The sequence below is a fragment of the Cetorhinus maximus genome, chromosome 36, assembly GCF_964194155.1.
Source record: "Cetorhinus maximus chromosome 36, sCetMax3.hap1.1, whole genome shotgun sequence".
In the NCBI taxonomy this organism is placed as follows: domain Eukaryota; kingdom Metazoa; phylum Chordata; class Chondrichthyes; order Lamniformes; family Cetorhinidae; genus Cetorhinus; species Cetorhinus maximus.
The window spans coordinates 6,426,705-6,446,389 of NC_135914.1; the positions used below are offsets into that span (position 1 = coordinate 6,426,705).

Below are 19,685 nucleotides of genomic sequence, written 5' to 3' on the forward strand. Positions count from 1 at the left end.
GGTTTCAACTGGTGTGTGGGCGCTTTACATCGGAGGTTAGTTGGAGAGATGAGGGCAACTGTTAAAACTTCACAGCCTTTTCTTTCCAATTAAGTCAATGACAACTGTCTAGAAATTGAATGTAGAGGAAAGGACAGTTTGCCAAAAAGAAATGAAGGGTTCTCCCCATGGTGTTTCCTTACGCTTGTGTGGGCTGCCTATGCTGGAAGACATTTTTAAATATTTCCAGTTATTATCTCGCTATGGTTTGGTGAATATTACATCATGCTTTTTTAAACTTGAAACACCAAAGTACGAAAATAAATCCTGCACTGGGGAGTAAACTTTTTTTTTTTACCCTCGCACATGTCAGACCTACTGGTTCCTCTAAATACTGCAATAAGTCCCTTCCTCCTTGAAGGTGCCAACTGTTGCTGACTTCCAGCCTACCAGAAACGAGAAGCACTCCAATGCTGTGAACAAGTCTTTACATGAGGACCTGGTGAGTGAGCTCCAGTGGACCAGGTGACGTAGGCCCTTGTTGTCTTCACTCAGAGGCACACAAGACATTCTAGCTGAGGTAACTGGATAGCAACCAGCAGCACGCACGGCTACTATTTGCTGTGGCTATCTCTGTGGCTACTGCAACCAAATGTAGTTGCCAAATGACACCTCAATGGGGACCGGCAGAACTCAGCAGAGATAGGATTCAATCTGTGACTTGTTTGTATGGCTCAGTACCTTAACAACAATAACTTGCACTTATACAGCACATTTAACTTGGTAGAAGATCCAAAAGGTGCTTCACAGGAGCAATTACCAGGCAAAATTTGACATCAAGCCAGAGGGATATAACAACAAGGGGCAAAAAGCTAAGTCAAAGAGCATCTTCAAGAGGCTTAATGGAGTGTCTTAAAGGGTGAAAAAGAGGGAGAGAGGTGGAGGAGTTTAGGGAGGGAATTCCAGAGCTTGAGGCCCAGGCAACTGAATGGTGGTGCAGTGAAAATCGGAGATCCACAAGGGGGGGCTCAGAGAACTGAGGGTTTTAGGGCTGGAAGACGTTATAGGTAAAAGAATTTACCTATTGAGCTGCATCCAATGTTTGCAGTGGGCATCTTCAATGCATGAATTATCCAGTGAGAGACAGTACATTTGACAAAAAGTATGAAGCATGGAGTCATAGCATAGACCACACAGCTGCAACTCCTTACATCTCCCACACTACTGTCACAGGTTATTTAATAAAGCCTCCCCTAACATTATCTGTGCAGTCTGCGCTTGGAAGGATTAAGTGGGCGGGCTGGTTTTGGGGAAACACGAGCACCATTACTTGTTTTTTAAACTCCCAAAAGTAAACTCAAGGGCGGGGCAGAATTCTTCTCGGGCCGAGGAACCCAAGTCGCAGCCAGTGCTGGACTCCGTGTTTGTGTCTCAGTGCCGGGATTGCAATACAGGAACAGGGACACATGCTGATCTCTGCTCGTGTTCACAGTAGCTACTCAGAGACAGATCTGCCAGGTAAGTCATCAGGTTGGGCCTGCCTGACGCAGTAGGCTCCATTCTGCTCTTCAATGTGAAATGTAGTCTGTGAGGGCAGTGCAGGCCTGTGGGATGACAGCTTTCTCCATCAGCAAGTTGACAAGAGTCGTGTGTGAAAAGAATAAATGAATTTGGAACAAACCCTGCACAGTTCTTCAAAAAACTTGCCACATCTGTGTTAAATTATAATCTAGTTGGCCGACCTACACAAAAAAAAGGGTGGGACTGTGGGACTCAAATCGTAAAATATTGGTCAAAATCCCAGAATCCACAGGTAATAGAACCAAATAGGTCTTTCTGATTCACCCTAAATCAGTGACTGTTTTTATGGCCAATCTCAGAGGTGACTGATGTAAAGAATGACAATGCCAGATTGAGTTTAACACGAATTGTTGAGGGAGCTTTACTCTGTATCTAACCCCGTGCTGCACCTGTCCTGGGAGTGTTTGATGGGGACGGCGTAGAGGGAGCTTTACTCTGTATCTAACCCCATGCTGTACCTGTCCTGGGAGTGTTTGATGGGGACGGCGTAGAGGGAGCTTTACTCTGTATCTAACCCCGTGCTGTACCTGTCCTGGGAGTGTTTGATGGGGACGGCGTAGAGGGAGCTTTACTCTGTATCTAACCCCGTGCTGTACCTGTCCTGGGAGTGTTTGATGGGGACAGTGTAGAGGGAGCTTTACTCTGTATCTAACCCCGTGCTGTACCTGTCCTGGGAGTGTTTGATGGGGACGGTGTAGAGGGAGCTTTACTCTGTATCTTACCCCGTGCTGTACCTGTCCTGGGAGTGTTTGATGGGGACAGTGTGGAGGGAGCTTTACTCTGTATCTAACCCTGTGCTGTACCTGCCCTGGGAGTGTTTGATGGCTATTCCTTCTCTGGGAAGTGTTTGATGGGGAAGAGTAGAGAGCACTTTACTTTATCTAACCTATGCTTCTCTCATTTAATGCTTGTGAAATGTTCAGTGAAGTTAATCACTACAGTAATACTGAGGAAAAATAACATTAAAAACAATAAACTGAAAAGGTTTGGTAACTTTTTGCCACAAATGGTTCATTTGATTTCACACTCTCACCACCATGTCAGAAGGTGTACAAGCCCTGACTGCAGACATTTGAGCACATTACCCAGGTTGACACTCCCAATGTGGTAACGATGGAGTATTGCACTGTCAGAGATGCCGTCCTTTAGTCGAGATGCTAAATAGAGGCCCTGTCTGCCTGTTCACGGTGATATTCCAGCTGCCTGGGTAACACGCCACACCCGCCCCCCAGTCAATCAATACCACTAAAAGCAGATGAATTGACCATCCTCATCATTTGCTGCTTAAGGGATCTTGCTGTGTGCACAACTGTCTGCCATGTGTCCCTTCATATCACTGACTACTTTTAATAGAAGCAATTCATTATCGGAAGTGTTTTAGGATGCCCTCGGAGATTGATTAGGTGCTATACAAATATCTTTCTCATCGCTTCTGAATGAGCAGACCTATTATTTCAGGTGATAACCCCTAAGCTCCATCAGGACAGAACACCACCCAGCTCTTCTTCATGGGAAAAGCCCACGATCCTTCCCCACGGGAAAAGCCCACGATCCTTCCCCACTAGTCCACATCCAGAGATACAAATACCGCTGCAAGACACCATCAAGGCCGGCGACTTCAGCTGCTGAAGCATGTTGCCTTGTACACCACCCTCCAGTAAGGCTGCTCATGATCTCTCAAACTGAGAACTTAACTCCCCCTCATGTTCTCAATAAGCCCACTGAGGAGCTTAAAAACAAAAAACTACTGCGGATGCTGGATTTCCAGCATCCGCAGTAGTTTTTTGTTTTTATCTCTGTGTTTAATTGACTGCCACTCCTCTTCAAGAAATGCCTACCTTGAAGAAGTATTGCTCTGTTCTCCGACAGGATTTCCATCTGTCTCTTCTGCCTTGTTTTAAATCTACAACTAATACCTTGTCATCTTTTGCTGCTGAAGGGTCACGAGGACTCGAAACGTCAACTCTTTTCTTCTCCGCCGATGCTGCCAGACCTGCTGAGTTTTTCCAGGTAATTCTGCTTTTGTCCACTGAGGAGCTTGTTGAGTTGCTACTTTTTTTTTGTTCATTTACAGGATGTGTGCTTCACTGGCTGGGCCAACATTTATTGCCCATCCCTAATTGCCCCTCGTGAAGGTGGTAGTGAGATACCTTCTTGAACCGCTGCAGTCCCTGTGGTGTAGGTACACCCACAGTGCTGTTAGGGAGGGAGTTCCAGGATTTTGACCCAGCAACAGTGAAGGAACGGCCGATATATTTCCAAGTCAGGATGATGAGTGGCTTGGAGGGTGGTGGTGTTCCCATGTGTCTGCTGCCCTTGTGCTTCCAGATGATGGTGGTCATGAGTTTGGAAGGTGCTGCCAAAGGAGTCTTGGTGAGTTCCTGCAGTGCATCTTGTGGATGGTACACACACTGCTGTCACTGTGCATCAGTGTGGAGGGAGTAAACATTTGTGGAAGGGTTCCCAATAAAGTGGGCTGCTTTGTCCTGGATGGTGTCAAGCCTCTTGAGGGTTGTGGGAGCAGCATTCATCCAGACAAATGGAGAGTATTCAATCACACTCCTCACTTGTGCCTTGTAAATGGTGGATAGGTGGGAGTCAGGAGCTGAGTTACTTGTCACAGTATTCCTGCTCTTTTAGCCACAGTATTTTTATATGGTTAGCCCAGTTCAGTTTCTGGTCAATGGTAACCTCCAGGATGTTGATAGTGGGGGAATTCAGTGTTGGCAATGCCATTGAATGTCATGGGGTGATGGTTAGATTCTCTCTTGTTGGAGATGGTCATTGTCTGGCACTTGTATGGCACGAATGTTACTTATCACCTGCCAGCCCAATCCTGGATATTGTTCAGGTTTTGCTGCATTTGGACATGGACTGCTTCAGTATTGGAGGAGTCGCGAATGGTGCTGAACGTTGTGCAATCATCAGCGAATATCCCCACCTCTGACCTTATGATGGAAGGAAGGTCATTGATGAAGCAGTGATAATGCTTGGGCCTCGGACACTACCCTGAGGAACTCCTGCAGTGATGTCCTGGAACTGAGATGATTAACCTCCAACAACCACAACCTTTGTGCTAGGCATTACCCCAACCAGCAGAGAGTTTTCCCTCTGATTCCCATTGACTCCAGTTTTGCTAGGGCTCCTTGATGCCACACTCAGTCAAAGGTGGCCTTGATGTCAAGGGAAGTCACTCTCACCTCACTTATGGAGTTCAGCTCTTTTGTCCATGTTTGAACCAAGGCTGTAATATGGTCAGGAGCTGAGTGACCCTTGTGGAACCCAGCTGAGTGCTAGTGGGGTTATTGCCCCTTCTATCACTTTACTGATCGAGAATAGGCTGATGGGGCTATAATTGGTCGGGTTGGATTTGTCCTGCTTTTTGTGTACAGGACATACCTGGGCAATTTTCCACATTGCCGGGTAGATGCCAGCGTTGTAACTGTACTGGAATGGCTCGGCTAGGGGCGCAGCAAGTTCTGGAGCACAAGTCTTCAGTCCTATTGGCAGAATATTGTCAGGGTCCATAGCCTTTGCAGTATCCATTGCCTTCAGCCATTTCTTGATATCACCTGGAGTGAATCCAATTGGCTGAAGACTGGCATCTGTGATGCTGGGGACCTCTGGGGGAGGCGGAGATGGATGGATCATCCACGCGGCACTTCCAGCTGAAGATTGTTGCGAATGCTTCAGCCTTATCTTTTGCACTGATGTGCAGGGCTCCTCCATCATTGAGGATGGGGATATTTGGGGGGGGGGGGACTCCTCCTCCTGTGAGTTGTTTAATCGTTCATGTCCAAGGCAGGATTGCAGCGCTTAGACCTGATCCCGTTGGTTGTGGAATTGCTTAGCTCTCTCTCTCACTTGCTGCTCATGCTGTTTGGCATGCAGTAGTCCTGTGTTGTAGCTTCACCAGGTTGATCAGGGTCTACCACATTCTTAGGTATACCTGGTGCAGCTCCTGACATGCCTTCCTGCACTCTTCATTGAACCAGGGTACCTGGTAGACCCTGGTAGAGTGGGGGATATGCCATGCCATGAGTTACAGATTGTGCTCGAGTACAATTCTGCTGCTGCCCCACTGCACCTCATGGTTGCCCAGTCTTGAGTCGCTAGATCTGTTCTAAATGTATCCCATTTAGCACAGTGGTAATACCACACGATGCAGCGTATTGTCAATGTGAAGACAAGACTTTGTCTCCACAAGGACTGTGTGGTGATCACTCCTACCAATACTATCATGGACAGATTGAGGATGTATGTTTTTCCCTCTTGTTGATTCCCTCACCACCTGCCGCAGACCCAGTCTAGCAGCTATGTCCTTTAAGGCTTGGCCAGCTTGGTCAGTAGTGGCGCTACCGAGCCACTCTTTGTGATGGACATTGATGCCCCCCACCCAGAGTACGTTCTTGCCCTTGCCATGAGCTGAGGGGGAGCAGTATGTGATAATCAGTGTGCCCATGTTTGGCCGGATGCCATGAGACTTCATGTCGATGTTGAGGACTCCCAGAGCAACTCCCTCCTGACTGTATACCACCGTCTGTCCTGCCGGTCATGGTTATCATTTGACTTTTAATTCCAGACTTTTATTGAATTCAAATTCCACCTGCTTTGGTGGGATTCGGACCTGGGTCCCTGGGTCTCTGGATTACCAGTTCAGTGACAACGTCACAAATGAACATTTTCCTTGCCCTACTTCTAAAGATTTAGTGCCAAAAGGCTTTCAACCACCTTTCAAAATATTATCAGACATACAATTAACTCAGGATTGCTTTCATTAATATTTTCTTTAAAACAATCTATGCCTAATTTCTGGGGACTCTGCATCATGAACTACTGGAGTCAAGTTTCTAGTGGGCTTTGATTAGGATAAACACCCACCTTCCTGCCAGATACTGCCATTGGAATCTTTCTCTCCTCCGCTTTCAATCTACTGGGGCAATCAGAGTTTTTAATGGAGCTTTGGGTCCATGTTTCTTCAATCAGATTATTTTTCAATTTTTGTTCAGCATTTGTCAAAAGGAGAAAAAAAGTACTTTCAAAATGAATGAACTGTTCAGGAGAAAAATAACCTCATACTGACCCAGTTGTTCCCTTAGAAAACAGCTATAGCAGAAAGCCAAACACTATATAAATTAATTTTCTTCACCGAAGGGACCAGCATGAGATGTTCATGTTACTGATATCTTAGCAGCTGCAGGATTAAAAAAACACAAGTCTTTATTTTGATCTCAACTAGCGTACCGCATGGCTCCTTCAGCACTCATTACAGCATCTCACTGCAATTTCAGTAAGTGTAATGGGGTAGGTCAAATTCTTATCCTGTACAGACTGAAACAGTGAAAAACAAACTGGCAGTACAATTATAGATTTTATTCTTTGAAATTTGGGCCAGGTCTGGAGACAACTTTGAGCTTTACAACACTGGTCTGTTGCTGTATTACACTGGGGTACAGTACTGGTGAGGACGGGTCTGTCACTGTATTACACTGGGGTACAGTACTGGTGAGGACAGGTCTGACCCTGTATTACACTGGGGTACGGTACTGGTGAGGACGGGTCTGTCACTGTATAACACTGGGGTACAGTACTGGTGAGGACGGGTCTGTCACTGTATAACACTGGGGTACAGTACTGGTGGGGAAGGGTCTGTCACTGTATAACACTGGGGTACAGTACTGGTGAGGACAGGTCTGTCACTGTATAACACTGGGGTACAGTACTGGTGGGGACGGGTCTGTCGCTGTATAACACTGGGGTACAGTACTGGTGGGGACGGGTCTGTCACTGTATAACACTGGGGTACAGTGCTGGTGAGGACGGGTCTATCGCTGTATTACACTGGGGTACAGTACAGGTGAGGACGGGTCTGTCACTGTGTAACACTGGGGTACAGTACTGGTGGGGACGGGTCTATCATTGTATAACACCGGGATACAGTACTGGTGGGGACGGGTCTGTCACTGTATAACACTGGGGTACCGTACTGGTGGGGACGGGTCTGTCACTGTATAACACTGGGGTACAGTACTGGTGGGGACAGGTCCGTTCTTGGGGTTGAAAGCAATTTGAGTCAATGAATTTCACTTCAATGGATTATGGTCAACTACTCTGTCAGTATATTGGTATCAATGCCCTCAATAATTTGAGACACTGGATTGTAAAATATTCTACTATAACCTGAACAAATTAATTGACAGCCAAGGCTTTGGCTATGGTGAATGAAACACCGCAAACCTCTTTCTCTATAATATTATAACCTGTTTCTATTTGTTCTGTAATGCTACAATCCAAGAGAACGGTGGTGTGCCAGGTAGCTGGGATTGGGGTGCAGTGGCAATCCCACACAATTTCTTACTGCTTTCTACAGAGTGCAAGAAAGGCTATTGGCTACATTTACAATAAATAGGACAATCCACCTTCTGATGGAAACAGACCTGATCACATCCTGGTAGTCAGACTGGACCACAGCTGTAGGCTGATTTTTAAAAATTCTTTCACGGGATGTGGGCATCGCTGGCTCTGCCAGCATTCATTGCCCATCCCTAATTGCCCTTGAGGGGGTGGTGGTGAGCTGCTTCCTTGAACCACTGAAGTCCATGTGCTGTAGGTACACCTACAGTGCTGTTAGGGAGGGGATTCCAGGATTTTTATCCAGCGACAGTGTAGGATATTTCCAAGTCCAGATGGTGAATGGCTTGGAGGGGAACTTCCAGGTGGTGGTGTTCCCATGCATCTGCTGCCCCTGTCCTTCCAGGTGGTAGAGGTCACAGGTTTGGAAGGTGCTGTCGAAGGAGCCTTGCCGAGTTGCTGCAGTGCAACTTGTAGCCGGCACGCACTGTCCACAGTGGATCAGTGGTGGAGGCAGTGGATGCTGAAGGGGCGAATCAAGCAGGCTGCTTTGTCCTGGGTGGTGTCAAGATCTTGAGTGTTGTGGGATCTGTACTCATCCAGGAAAATGAAGAGTATTCCATCAACTCCTGACTTGTGCCTTGTAGGTAGAGGACAGGTAGGGGGAGTCCGAAGGCGAGTTACTCACTGCAGGATTCCCAGCTTCTGATGTGCTTTTAGCCACAGTATTTATATGGCTGGTCCAGTTCAATTTCTGGTCAATGGTAACCCCCATGATGTTGATAGTGTGACATTCAGTGATGGTAATGCCACTGAATGTCAAGGGGTGATGGTTAGATTCTGTCTTGTTGGAGATGGTCATTGCCTGGCACTTGTGTGGCATGAATGTTACTTGCCACTTATCAGCCCAAGCCTGAATTCTGTCCATGTCTTGATGCAAATGGGCACGGACCACTTCAGTATCTGAGGAGTCGTGAATGGTGCTGAACGTTGTGCAATCAGTGAACATCACCACCTTATGATGGAGGGAAGGTCATTGATGAAGCACCTGAAGATGGTTGGGTCTAGAACATTACCCTGAGGGACTCCTGCAGTGATATTCTGGAGCTGAGATGATTTGAGCTCCAACAACCACAACCAGCTTCCTTATTGCTGAAAGCTCATGGCTGTAAAAGGTTTGTGACATGTGGTGAGGTGCAGAAGTCGCAACTGAGTACAAGTGGGTTTCACTGGAACTGAAGATCACTGACCACTGTCACCTCCACATTCAAAACAGCTTTCAGTTTTACAATTCCATACTTCTTTTCAGAATCCTTTATAGCGTCATCCCTTCCTATCTCTGTAATCTACACCAGCCATAAATCCCTCCAAAATCTCTGCACTTCTCCAATTCTTGGCTCATGCACATTCCCCAATATTCATCGCTCCTCCATTGGCGGCCGTGCCTTCAGCTGCCTGGGCCCAAAGCTCTGGAATTTCATCCCTAAACCTCTCCTCCTCTTTCTTTGAGATGCTCCTAAAATCCGATCTCTTTGACCAAGCTTTTTGTCACCTGTCCTAGTATCTCCTTATGAGGCTCGGTTTCAAATATTGTTTGATAATGCTCCTGTGAAACACCTTGGGAAGTTTTATTATGTTAAAGGGCCTATAAAAATGCAAGTTGTTGCTTCTACTTTACTCAATTTACATCACACACCACCCCCATGCTCGGTCTGCTCTGCAAGTCCACAGCTCACATACCTGATTGTGTTTCCACTGCCACAGGATATCATATGGTAGCTGGAAGTCCATTCGCTTCTGCCTCAAATACTTGCCTGAAAAGCAAAGACATTTACATTTCAGACAGCTAAAGGAAGAAACACAACAGTTATCATGACCATATAACACTCTGTCTACTCATAGCTGCTGTTATCACATATACAAATACACATCATAAGTTTACACATTGTTAACGATAGAACAGGCAGCATAGGAACAGTCCATTCGGCCCAACTTCTGTGTTTGAGACTCGTCCTACATTGCTCCACCTAATAGCGTCAATTCTCCCACATGAATGCCTAACATGGTGCCCATGTTAAAGCCTCAGAACAGAGAAATGGATTAAAATCACAATGCAGCTATTTCTCCCTTTCTTGAGCCACAAAGTCCCACAATTTCTCATGTGGTCAGAATGTGGGAGTCTATAGGAACACTGGTGGTGGGGAAGGGAAGAAAACAAAGGCTAAGCTAGCTTGTTTCTGTAACCAGTACGATGTAGCCTCAAACGTGTGAAAGGGGATTTTCCACTTCCAACATGCCTAGATTTGGGCAAAGTGATCTCAAAAATATCATGAATTTGGGGCAAGGCTGCCTCAGTGCCCCCACCAGGAATTTTATTTCCCTTCTTTCTGCCTGGACTGCCAATGTTGCCCACTCCTTCACAATCCACTGCAGGCGAAGAGTGGAAGGTTCTCAACAGATTTTCCTTCTCCATACGAGGTCATCATGCCTCCCATACCGCCACATTGATCATAGAAAGTGGCAGTAATGGCTGGGGTGTCTCTGTGAAAGGAGACGGTTCTCCTCTCCCTATAGTTTATCCCATGCATGTGCCAATTGAAGGTGTCAGTCTCAGCCAAGGTGTTATGCTTGCCTATAATCTTCACGGTGCTTTTGTCCTTTGAAAGTTCTTTGCTGGATCTTCTGGTGTTACTGTGGTGTTCCCACTGCCCAGGATCTTCTCTTTGCTCGTGGAGGAGGGGGGGGAGAAGAAGAATCCTCTTAATGGAGGCAATCCTGCTGAGACCCTGTCATGCATATTTAATGAGCTCTAACTCAAGAAAATGTGTAAGGGCAGAAATTGAGGGGCGAGTGGAAGTTCCATCCCACTCAAACTCATCTGAGAGAGGAGAATTTACTTCTGATTCTACAACTCAAGCCCTCAAGCCCTCCTCGAGTCCCCTACAATGGTTCCCACATGATAAGTTTTAATCCTGCCAATGCCAGTGTGTAATGTGCTCCTGTACTAACTTTTAAATGGAAAACTTGGGAAGACACGAACTTGGACTCTGCAATCAAATCTGCCACTCCTTTCATGGCAGCTTGGCTCACTTGGTTGCAGTCTTGCCTCAATGGGTTCAAGCCCTGTATCAGGAGTTTAAAGTCATGCTCTCGTGCAGTACTGAGGGAGTGCCACGTTGTCAGAAGTGCCATTCTTTGGATGAGATGTTCAGAGGTTCCATCAGATCAGAAGAATGTCAATGATCTTTTGAAGAAAAGGGAATATTCCAAGGCCCTGGATAATGGTGCTTTAAAGAACCATGTAAAACAGGTGAGCTCGTCATCCATTTCACTGATGTTTGCTGGATCTCCCTGGGCACAAACTGGCTGATGCATTTTCCTACATAAAAACAGTCACCACACTTGAGAATAACTGATTGCATGCAAAATGCTTTGAAGCATTTCTGAGCGACAGTGATAATGGCTTTGTACACCAGCTGTGGTTTTAATACTTCATTCCTGCCAATCAATATAGAGGATTCCATGAGGCAAGTGGGGCTCAGGACTTTGTCAGGTCCTCCTTATCCAGATGCTATTTCACATTACACTGCTCAGCAATGAATAAAAGGAACTATGATTTTCTCTAACTGATCTCCAGGCCATACATATTATTTTCCATTGAAATTAGCTAACTATTTCTGACTGTTCTCCTCCTGTTCCAGTTGGCAATCCAACATAAACTGCAAATCTTAACTTGTGGATGACTCTTACTGACACGCACTTCACTCCAACATTTGCTATGCCTTCATTTGTTTTGATTAGCAAGGACTAAAATATATTTAACAGGACTTGGGAAAGCAGACATCCCCAACGAATTCAGTCTGACATTGCTGTGAGCGGTTGTTGGAGGTTCCTTTGATGCCTATGTTTATATGTCAAATCACCTTTTACATTGTGGGGGAATCACAAGTTATTATAGCAGCTTTCATTGTAAGTTAATTGTAAGCTAATTGTAATTTTATGTAAGCAGTGGACATTAACTGGTGTTCCTATAAATGGGAACAGACCGAAACTGTGGTGGTTGAGTTAGGAGCTGCCTGTTTATAATGTGTACCTCTGTCGAGAAATACTTACAAAAATGTGTAAAGATTGGTTCCAGTTCTGACCTTCACCATCTGGCTTTATGGAATATATCAGCAGTGTTGATATCACTGGTCCTGAACCTGTCTACATACACATACAGTTGACTGCTATTCCTCTCTAAAGTTTGAGCATCTGAGAACTGAACTTAAAAACAGAAAGTGTGCCACACTCAAATCACAAAGTGGTTGATCTTCAAGGGCTTAGAACATTCTAGAAGAATGTGTGTTTTAAAAGACACTGCTCCTTAAAGGGTTAATGCAGGACCCTTGATTGCTATTCCTGGAAAAAGCATCCTTTACAAGAAAGGGTAATCAAGCAGTTGAAAAAAAATTGTCAACCTCTTGACCTGGATGAACTGTAAACAAAGAGGGTCACGTGGGTTTTATGGCTCTGAAAAATAAAACCATGCCTGGAAGACTGTTTTAAAAATGGCTTTTGGCTTTGCTTCGAGAAGAGAAGGACCAACTGCTTGAGAAGGAAGACAGCAGCCTTTTGCATTCCAGAGCCAGTCCGCAGCTGGAAGTGAATGTAAGCTGCTCCTGAGATGCTCTACATGCTGGAATGGAGAACCCTCGAGTCCGCCTGAAAAGCAGTGCCAGAGTCATTGATTGTTTCACGCACAGATCAGTGCTGAGACCAACCGTATAACCCAGACCCATTTCAAGAACTCCTCCGTCTATCTTTTGCCTTTAAAACATTGACTTTTAACCTTAGGCCAAATTCCTCCATTTCCATTTTTACTTTCATTGTTTTTTTGGTGTGTGTGTGTGTGTGTGTGTGTGTGTGTATGTGTATGTCTGTCTGTCTTATGGTATCTCAAAAGAGTAATTAGTATAATTTCATATTCCATACTGTATGTTAATAAGCTTTACCTTTCTATTTGACAAGACTGGTTTTATAATAAACTAATAAGCTTGCTGGTTATTGAAAGAAGCCTGGTTAAAGTTTCTTTTAATCTGGGTACCAGTAGTTAAGGTAAATAATTGACCACGTTGGTGAGTAAATTAAACTTTTAAACTAATGGTGTGACCTGTGGAGTTGTGGGGCTCTCCTGCGCATTCCTCCTGTCCCAGTCATAACAAGCGCTGGAAAAACTCAGCAGGTTTGACTGCATCTGCAGAACATCGAAGAGTCGTCGTATTGAACTTGAAACGGTAACTCTGTTTCTCTCTCCACAGATGTTGCCAGACCTGCTGAGTTTTCCCAGCAGTTTCTGTTTTTATTTCAGACCTCCAGCATCTGCAGTATTTTGCTTTTATTTGAGAACTGAACTTGATTGGCTTCTTGTGAGCTGTATGTTTTGAGTCATCAGGGGCTCTTGCATTCTTGTCTGTATATAACACTCAATGCCTGAGTTTGGCAAATTGAAAATAACATTAATTCTTACAACATTTCTTTTCATTAAATCAGATAAAATTCGCTGAGTGTTGTTACTAAGCTGTCTTTGGCCATTTTTACATTTCCAGACCAAATCTACCTTATGCATAAGCCTCAAAATCAATTTTGCTAGAGTTGAACTTAGCTCCAAAACTGACTAAGAATAGGACTGGCTCAATGGTTTGTCCAAGATATTGAAGTTCCAATCTCCTCCTCAAGCTTGGTGCTCCATCAACTATACAACTAGCTTCAGTTACTCATCTAGGAGAGAAATCACCACACAAGTATCCTGAAGCTCAATTCCTCTACATAACCTGCAAGTCACAAGGCATCCCCTTGGACAAGAAAGCTACCAGGTGACCTGCTCTCTAGCCAACCACGAGAGTTTCATGGTTTATGGGGGAGTCTCTCTAAGATTTTTCACTTGCCCTTGGTGAAATACCTAGCCATTATTTAGTGATTCATTGTGCAACAAAATCACTGGTGCGTTTCCAATTTCTTTTGCCCCACGATGTGATGCACTGGCCAAATACTTTAAGGTATCATGCTCTAACCACAGGTTCAAAATATTGAAATTGAAGCCGTAATATTTTTTGGCACATTGATTAAACCATTAACTTGTATTACAGTGGATTCCTGCAGCTACTATGGGCATACAGCAAGTCTCTGCCTTGCTAGTATTGCTCTAGCCTAATCAAGATCCACACTCCAGTTCAGTGTTGAGAGACTGGAGTATTGCTGGAGGTGTCTAAGACCAGATGAGACATTAAACTGAGGCTCTGTCTGTTTAGGTGGATGTAAAAGATTCAATGGCACCATTCCAAGATCAGCAAGCTCCCTGGTGTCCTTGCAAACATCCAAAACTCACCATTGATTTTATCTGCTGTTTCTAGAACTTTGTTGTGCATAAACTTGCTGCGTTTTCCTATGTAACGACAGTGACCGCACTTCAAAGTAATTCTTTGGCTGTGGAGCACTTTCAGATGTCAGAGTGCATGATAAAGCACTTGAAAAACACAAGACCTTTCTTCTATCCTACTTTGCCACTATCTGCTGGTTGTTAGAAAGTTGTTAGACCCTTACTTGACAGAGACTTGCTTTCAGCATGCAACCTGGAACTGTTTAATGGCTTAAAGGTTTTTTTTTGAATTGCTCTTTTGGTTTGATTTATCTTTTGTTTGTCAAGTGAGAAGCTGTAAACGAATTTCTTTCAAAACGCTGCAACAGAACTCCAGCCAAACCCACTAAGCACAGACCTTCTCAAAGCACCTCACCTCATTATTTCCTCCTTTCAAAGCAAAAGCACAAATGTTCACTCTTGTTCGGTTCAGTTTTGACAAATCTGCAAATTGTTTACCAAGAAATGTCTGGCTTGCAAAGAACAGCTTAGCAAAACAATAGATATTCAGGGCGGATTGCAAGTATACAGTTCGGGCAATGGGTTTCAGACACTATGCACAAAATACAAGCCCAGGATCCACAGGCCCCTCAATTTAATTCTCAACATCGGTTTTTACTAACTATCACTCCATCTCATTTCGAAACCATCTGTCAGAGAGTAGATGGGGTGAACTGATTAGACAGAGGAGAGTTTGATGCAAAACTATATTTATGCCAAGTCAAAGGTGGGTCACAAGGGATACATGAGAAACAAAATTATATAAATGTACTACAGCCATCCATTGCCTTTAACTAGCCAACATTTTTACTCAGTTCTCCAAATCTAGATACATTTTCATAAGAATATAGGAAAAGGCCACTTCATCAATTGAAGCCCACTTCTCTTTCACACTAACTTTCCCAAAGTCCATCCTTCCGGCACAGCAAATCCCCCAAGGTCCATCCACAAGTGTGCATTTGCATTTGTTGAATAAAGCATTCAAGAGTGGGAGCAAAATCTTGCACCTAGCTGCGAGACGCCAAGCAATGTGCTTATATTACTAACAAAATTGGTGGAATGAAAGGATATTATTGTTATGAGAGGTCAAATTTAAAAAACCTAGTAATACAATGGAAAATTTACATTGAAAGGAAAAGCTAGGCATAAACAGAAAGGAATTTGTGTGTAAGGCAGAGGCATTTAAAATCTAACCAGCCTGTATGCCTGCAACTGTGTCTGCAAAGAGCCTCATTTTGAATTCCTAAGGTCAAACGTGCTTTGCCTGGGGTTTTAAAAAATCTATGAGTTTTGCTGTTGCCTTAACGGGGGTGTAACTGAGAGTCAGGTTAATTCAGGGATTTTTGTAGTTATTATAGTAGAAATTTTGTAGACATATGTATGTGCTTACAATTTTTCTTGTATCAATAAATGTATAATTTAGTGTTATTAAAAAAAAAATCAAGACTCGATGGTCTTATTATTACTGAATTCAAAGCCTGCATCTCGAAACATACAAACTGCAAAAATGGATTATGACAGTTGGTTCAAGTTTCCCTCTGGGGTTTGAACAACTCAGCCCATACCATTGGCTGTGTCATAATACCCACCCCATGCATTTCTTCTGAACCCTAATTCCACTTTGATATACAGACTCTATAGTAGTAAATGCAATGCTGAGGCAAGTATCAGTCAGCAGATTTTGCAAAAGCTTTAGAGACCACCTAAGTTCCTTCTTAATTTCTCTATTCCAGCTACATCTGTTGCTTGGCCAGTTGTCTTTCTGAGTCTCTGACCAGCTACCTGGTCAGCTCAGATTTTCCACTCCAGGTCAAATTCAGGGCAAAGCACAGCTTATTGTTCTGGGCACAAGAAAGAAAATTTTAGACGCTGATCTTTGGATACTGGCTGCGGTTTCTGGTGTCTCTGGTTGGCGTTGATTCATCAGCATGAATCAGCTAAAACAGCTCAGTTGTAAAGAATGCCATAATTGTATTAACTATTTCTGAACCACTCTTTACTGCATCAAACATACAGGTGGTTTACAGTAAACAGCTGTTTCATCAGTTTATTATTCAAGAATATACAAGTATAGATTATCAAGTCAGGATGAGGACTCCACGAGGAGGAACCTGAAGAATGATCTGAGTGTAATTGGATAAAACCATGGAGGAAACTAACAGGAACGCTCTTAATGAAATCTTCCTATGTTTGTGAGCAGCAGTATGACTGCAGGTCCATGAAGATTGAGTGGAAACTTTTAGGGTTGATCGATGATCAAGCAGTGTTTTGATGCAGGGTCTCCATCATTTCAGATACTGAAAGGCCTCCTAGCTTTCTCCCGCTTCCATTTTCCAGCATTTCGAGGTTTTATTCTTTTTATTATTTCCCCATTCTTGTTCCATGAGTAATGCTTAAATATCTTTAGCCTTAAAGACTTTAAATAAAACAGTTAAATTTATGCTCTAGATTTGCTTCAGCAATCTGAATAAAAATCTAAATCAAATTCACATCTAACACAATCAGAAAGAAATTGCATTTTTATAGAACCTTTCACATCCATAGGATGTTTCAAAGTGCTTCACAGGCAATAAATTACTTTTTGAAGTGCTGTTGTAATGTGGGAAAATGTGGAAGTCAATATATGCACTGGAAGATCCCACAAACAGCTTCAGGTTAAAAGACCAGAAATATTTTTTAAATGGGGCTAGGTAAGAAATAAAAACACTGGGTGAACAATCTTGTTCTTCAAAACGTGCCAAGAGATCTTGTATAAATACTTGACGTGTTTTAACATTTCATCAGAAGAATGGGCATCTCGACCGTGTAGCACTCACTCTGCACCACACCAGCGTTAGAATCATAGAAACTTACAGCACAGGAGGCCATTTGGCCCACTGTGCCTGTGCTGGCTCTTAGAAAGAGAAGTTGTACTTAGTTCCACATCTTCAACTTTTGTCCAGAACCTGGTAAACTCCTCATCATAAAATACTCGTCCAATTCCCTTTTTAAATTATTTACGGAATCAGCTTTCACCACCTTTTCAGGTGGAGTGTTCCAGATCCCCAAGACTCAGTGAAAATATTTCTCCTCTCTGCCCTTTTGCCAATGGTTTTGAATCTCTGACCTCTAGTTATTGACCCATGCATCACAGGGGGCAGTTTTTCTATACTCTATCAAAATCAATCACCTCGAAAATGTCTATTAGGTCACCTCTTTAACTTCTCTGTTCCAAGCAGAACAGTCTTAACTTTTGTTAAGTCTCTGAAGAGTCATATGGACTCAAAACTGTTTCTCTCTCCACAGATGCTGTCAGGCCTGCTGAGTTTTTCCAGTATTTTTTGTTTTTATTAACTTTTCCAACCTCTCCTCATAGCTGAAGTCTCTCATCATCCTGAAAAACTTTCTCTGTGCCCTTCCCAAGGTCTCTGCATCTTTCCTGAAGTGTGATGCCCAGAACTGTCCACAATATTCCAGGTGAAGCCTAACCAGTAATTTATAAATTTCTAGCAATACTAACCTAGACTATAAGCTGAAGTCTTGAGCTTGAGGTTCAGGAAAGAGTATTACCACTGAGCCAAGGCTGACACCTAATATCCATTTCTAGTCTGCTCCATGGTTTAACAGGCAAAGGCACCTCTAATGGAACTGTGAGCTCTTCCGTCTAGATGGTGTTAGCTTTAGTATCTACAATAAGTTAACTGGCATCAGCTCTGGTAACGGGAGAATGCAGAGATCTATAGCATCTCTGAACTATAGAAAGAGTGGATAAAAAATATAGGCATTCAAGCAGCTCAAACAGAAGGTAATCAAGCTGAAACGTTAACTTTGTCTCTCTCCAAAGATGCTTCCGCGTATTTCCAGCACTTGTGTTTCTTATTTCAGATTTCTAGCATTTGCAGTATTTTGTTTCGGTAGCAGCCATAGCTCCTGCTTCTGATTACAACCCAGTACTTGTGCACATGAGGGCTTGGTGACGAGGGGAATCAGACCGAGCTGCAAGGGTCTCCATATACTAATGTACAAGGTTTTGGCCTGACCTCTGAACTAGGCCCTAGCAGGAACCTGGACCTTTGGAAGTAGTAGTATGAAAATTGGGTAAGAAATTAAATGTTTAAAAACCTCAGTTCTGGTCCAGTAATTCTGACACTTAACATCACAACCTGCTAAACACAGCATAACTAAGTAAGGAAGAAATTATGCTGGGCAAGGGTCGGGTTGAAGTACTACCACCAAAATATCTCTACACTTTCCTGACCAATCATGCCCGAGGGAATGGCTGTAAACCGAAGCCCACTCTCTAATTCACAGAGTGATATTTTACTGTTCACATTTGGAAAGTATGCTTTTTTTTGTATTCTTTAATTCTCGGTTTGTAGCAGTCAAGTATTTCATTCTGTCAAATGTTACTCTGTGCAATGTGCAGAATGAATGTCAGATTCTACTGTTTGCTAGGAAATCCAAGTCTTAGGTTGAATTGAAAATCTTGCCATGGCACAGAATTCTGGCTGCAGTGAAATTAGGTCAGAAGGCTATTCAAGCAATAAATTCCATTTATCCAGCATGTACGAGGCAATAAACGGCTTCCACACTGGTCAAGTGCCAAAACTGCAAGCGTTTTGTCAGTGTGTGGAAAAACCTTCAGACAACATCGCTCCACCCATTATCAGCAATATCAAGGGGTGGGAGACCCTGCAGCAGCCAATGTTACCTTAGTACAAGGTACACAGTGTGGCAGCAGTCACAATCAGCTGGTTTGTCAGTATTCTGCCACAGATTGTTGGGTTAGCAGATTGTAGTTATGTAGTTGACTGCTTTTTGGAGCCAGGGCAAGTAAGAAGGAGGAATGATGCAAAGAAATAACTAGTAAAAGCAGTCTGCAGAAGAACATGTTGGGGTTTCCCCTTCCCATTGCTGGTAGTGTAAATATTTTTATTGGGGAACTGCTTCACAGGTACCTTGCACCACCAGCCCTTGGTCGTTTAATCACTCCTGCCTTCCACTCCATCACATACCTTCACTTTTGTTCTTCCTTCCCCTTCCTCTGCACATGCTTAAAATTATAATTTTTTTTCCAGTTCTGTCATAAACTTTTTCCTCTTCTGACTTTTCTTTCCCCAGGGGTGTCTGGCCTGCTGAGTTTTCCATTTTTATTACATCTACCACAGCAGGTAGTCATTTGAAATGTGTGAGGCTTCACAGGGAACGATGGCATGAAATGAAATTCTTCCAAAAGGGATGTTGTCGCCGAGTCAAATCCAATATTCCTCGGGAAACCATGCAGGCGCACTCTATCAGATGCTACCGGATAGCAATTAGGGTCAGGATAAAGAACCCTGACCAAGAAAGGACTTCCCAAAGCAAAATGCATCTTTATGGGCAAAGATTATCTAACCCT

General features: G+C 43.7%; 1 protein-coding gene across 1 annotated transcript in view; it reads right to left on the reverse strand.

The window, feature by feature from the left end:
- The window catches only part of ash1l (ash1 (absent, small, or homeotic)-like (Drosophila)), a 215,825-nt gene that overhangs the window by 59,299 nt on the left and 136,841 nt on the right, over nucleotides 1–19,685 (reverse strand). The window contains exon 8 of the mRNA XM_078534088.1: nucleotides 9,652–9,725. Within this exon, the coding sequence (XP_078390214.1) occupies nucleotides 9,652–9,725 (74 nt within the window). The remainder of the gene's footprint in view (nucleotides 1–9,651; nucleotides 9,726–19,685) is intronic.